At 60.3% G+C, this 3,683-nt stretch overlaps 1 protein-coding gene across 1 annotated transcript; it reads right to left on the reverse strand.

The window, feature by feature from the left end:
- INS49_001386 (uncharacterized protein) lies at positions 1 to 2,715 on the reverse strand (the record flags this gene model as incomplete). The annotated part of the gene is made up of 1 exon (XM_043162215.1): positions 1 to 2,715. One exon carries the CDS (start codon positions 2,713 to 2,715, stop codon positions 1 to 3), a length of 2,715 nt encoding a protein of 904 aa, XP_043030721.1.
- Between the last annotated feature and the right edge of the window lie 968 nt (positions 2,716 to 3,683).

Below are 3,683 nucleotides of genomic sequence, written 5' to 3' on the forward strand. Positions count from 1 at the left end.
TTATGTCTCATCCTCCTCCCTGATAGGTGCAGGCGTGCTCCTTCGCTCGTCCCTCCGCTTCGGCCTCCGCTGTCGCGAGCTGGAAATATTACTCGCGGAGTCATCAGGCCGCAGTTCCCAGTCCGCATCGATGCCCCAGTCGTCCGTTGACTCCGACGCGAGGCTCTCCTCGTCTGCCCACTGGGGCCGGTCCATCCCAGGCACCGACCCGCCGCTCTGAGGAAGGACTTGAATTCCGCCGCTTGCGTCCGACGCCAGGCCGTAGCCGCGGCGCTGCTGCAGGCTCATGGAGAGGCCTGCCCCGCGCTGACGGAGAGCCGTGCGGACGAGCTCAGCGCGCTGGTGCAGGGTCTCGAAGGCGTCTTCCAGAGCTTCCATGCCGACGTAAATCTCCCGCTCAAGTTCGGCAAGGACTGCAATCTCGGACTCTTCGTCGTTGGAGACGGCCTGCCTGTTTGGATACGCAGAACTCGCGCCAGATACGAATGAGGCGGGAGTGGCGCCCCTGGAGAAGGGTGTGGTGTTTCTCGTGCCGATCCCCAGCGCCGGCGTGAATCGGGCAATATTATTAGGGCTCATCGTCGCCCCCCGAGAAGGCGGGCCGCGCTGTGGGAAGAAGTTTGGTGTTGCTCCCCGAGACGGACCCGCAGTAGGTGTCACGGCGTCATCGTCGTCAGCATCTGCGCCTGACCAGAGGAAGCCATCGAAGCGTCCTGATATGAGGATCTCCCACTCCGGTGGGTTGATGTCGCATATCGTGCTGAGAAGGTCATGCATCTGCGGGTGCTTGACGAGGTAGCATACCGTTTCAGCATCGCGCGGTGCCTGTGGCAGCCTGTAGAGCCTCTGCAAAGCCAAGCCGGACTTGATCACAAGATCTGCGCGGGGCTTGCGCATGGGTGTTGGCGCTCGGAGGGCGGGCTGCAGCTCTCGTGCCCCTGTGAGGAGGGCGTTGAAGTATGGCCGGTCCTCTTGGTCCAGTGCCGTGAGGATGGCAAAAGTGAGAGTCTCGTCGTCGACATCCTGAGGAGGAGGAGCGGGTGCCTCGGCACAATTTGTAAGCCACCGGTCTACAGCTGCCTTGACCTTCTTGGACTGGCGGAGGTAATGCTCTCGGAACTCCTCTGCGATGTCGGGGTCGATTTTGACCGGCGAAGACGGCCGTGGGGGCTCACTCGGTGCACCTTCAGGCGCCTTGACCCCCAGAGTCCCTATATCAAACGGCGGCCACGATGGTATTTCCACACGGCCACTGACCCTCTCCAGAACCTCTCCCCAACCTAGACCGCGATGCCTCTCTGCGTCTTTCTCGCACATTATGCAACTGCATCCTTCCTCTGGCAAGTCCCTGTTGAAGACATCCTCTAAGCGGTCAAGAAGCCTTCTTGCTACTGTCCGATGACCCGTAGCCACAGCTATGGAGCCGCGATTAGTCAACACTTCCTGATACTGGTCCAGAAGGTTGAAGAATGGCGCAAAGAGCGTCTCCGCACCACGGAGTGGAGGGTTTGAAGGCCTCGTTCCATTCTGTCTTGGCAAGACGGCCAGGAAGTTCTTTGGCACAACAGTCGGAAGGCCGCCGTTTTGCATGAGATAGTCGACCTTAGGAGCCTCCTGGATATTCAAAGGGGGCGGGGGAGGTGGTGGGGGCGGATGCGCGGACGGTGCGTTGCTCAAGTCTGTAAAGTCCGTGGCCGGTGTGGGAACTTGTTGAGGACGTTCAAAGCGCATGTGATACGGTATGCCGTGCTTGTCGTCGTGGAACATCGGGGGTGGAGGGAACTGAGGGGTTGTGTTGGTTGGGGTCTTTGGGGAGGAGGATTCCTGAGCGGACTCCGGAGAGTCGTCGATGACATCGATTGGGTCGGGCCCGGGCGGCCTGAGCGTATTGCCGGAGACTGATCTCTTGGTCGCAACTGACGTAGCTCCAGATCGCGGGCCACGTTCGCTGTCCGCCGGGTTGTCTGTCTCAGCACAAGCAGCTTTGGACCCTGACGACTTGACGAAGGTGGCCTGGCTGGATGACTTGGACTTCCTAGAGACCTTGGATGTCTCGTCTGTCTTGGAGGTTGACCTAGAGGCGTGAGACGTCCTCGACCGCGGTCTGTCCTCCCCCGTGTCCTTCAGCCTGACAGAGCCTGTCGACCTCTTCTTTTCCTCTGAGAGGTTTGTGTCTGGTGGACTCGGAGGGCGGCTGGTCTTGCGTGACAGCTTCCTCTTGGAACCGAAGTCAGCCGACTTTGACCGCTTGATATCCTCGCCTGCGCCAAGGTCCGTAGTCTCGGGTGTCAAGGGATCTGTGCCGGTCCCGGTCCCCTGAGCGGCGGCGGAGCTGGTCGAGAGGTCATCTTTGCTGGTCACAGACTCCTTGCTGTGGGCCTTGCTGAAGGTGGGATATGGTATGTGGACTCTGTCCCTGCTCCGGTTCAACTCAGGCACGAGGTCAGTCATTGAGGAGTTCTCGTCGAGGGGTTCTTCGAGGCGGCTCTTGGAGGAGGAAGCGTCCCTCAGTTTGTGTCGGCGAGCAGAGCCGGACTGAGACACGTAGGAGCCTGTGGCTATCACAGGGTTGGAGGATCTGTGGGACTTGTGGTGCCGTCTGGACTCCCTGTCACGGTCTTTGTCCCTGATTCTCTCCCTGTCGCCCTTGGTTCTCGAGGATCGCTTTTCCCTGGGCACGTCGTCGACGTCGACGTCGCGATCTCTAGAAGACATGGTCCCGATTTCCCATCGGGAGTTGGATGATGGACTTGCAGTCGCTGCGACAGGGTGGTGGCCGCGAGGCTTGGGCTCTGGGCGGGGTGCAGACGCTGGACTCGTATGTGGTTGACTGCGAGGCCGAAAGTTTCGTGGTTGCAATCGAGGAGGGGGACACGAGGGCTGTGAACCTTGACGTAGAATGTACCAGGTCTGGTCCTCCACGCAAGGGGGAGGAAGCGCGGACTAGGCTGATCGCGTCGACCTCGACTCCCTGCTGCTGCTCGTCGTGGTCGGGAGAGTCGAGCTGGGTAACTCGTGTCCAAGTGAGGTCAGGCAGGTATGGTGAGGTGATCTGAGCGAGGAGTCAGACAGAGGAAGTCAAGATCGCTTGGCTCCAGGGCTGCGCCGCTGTGCCTGTTGGTGGCAGGGAAGGCAGGACAAGAGGAGACGAGGTGGAATCGCAGCCAGTCGGGTGGATGCTCGCGGGTCCAAGGATGCCTGGGGCATGCTGGGGATGCGCTGAGCAGGGGTCAACTTCAGGTGGTGCTCTGCAAGATGGCCAGGGCAGGGTGGGGCAGGCATGGCACGTCGTCACTGCATCGAGGATGAATCGTCCAACAACAGTAGTCGAATTGTCGGTCAGACAAGGCCCATTCCCACTCTGCATCCCTCGTCACCATCACCTGCCCGCAGCCCAGCCCAACAATTGTCCAGTCGTCCCGACGCCCTGGATCGTCTGCCGTTTTCGCATTCCCCCCCCCCCCCATTTGCCAGGCCCCCAAGACAACTAGGACCTCAGCCCGGTCACAGCTTCTTTGGCTAGTGCAGGCGTCCGGCCGTGCTCAAATTGGTCCGCCCTTCAGACTCCAGAGTCCAGTCAAACAACGACAATAATAAGGTAGCGACCAGTACTGGACGACACTCTGCAGGCACCCGGAGCCTACAGTCCTCGCAAAGTCTTGGGTACCATTTCTGCAGCTCAT

Source organism: Diaporthe citri, assembly GCF_014595645.1.
Source record: "Diaporthe citri strain NFHF-8-4 chromosome Unknown scaffold_1, whole genome shotgun sequence".
Taxonomy (NCBI): Eukaryota; Fungi; Ascomycota; class Sordariomycetes; order Diaporthales; family Diaporthaceae; genus Diaporthe; species Diaporthe citri.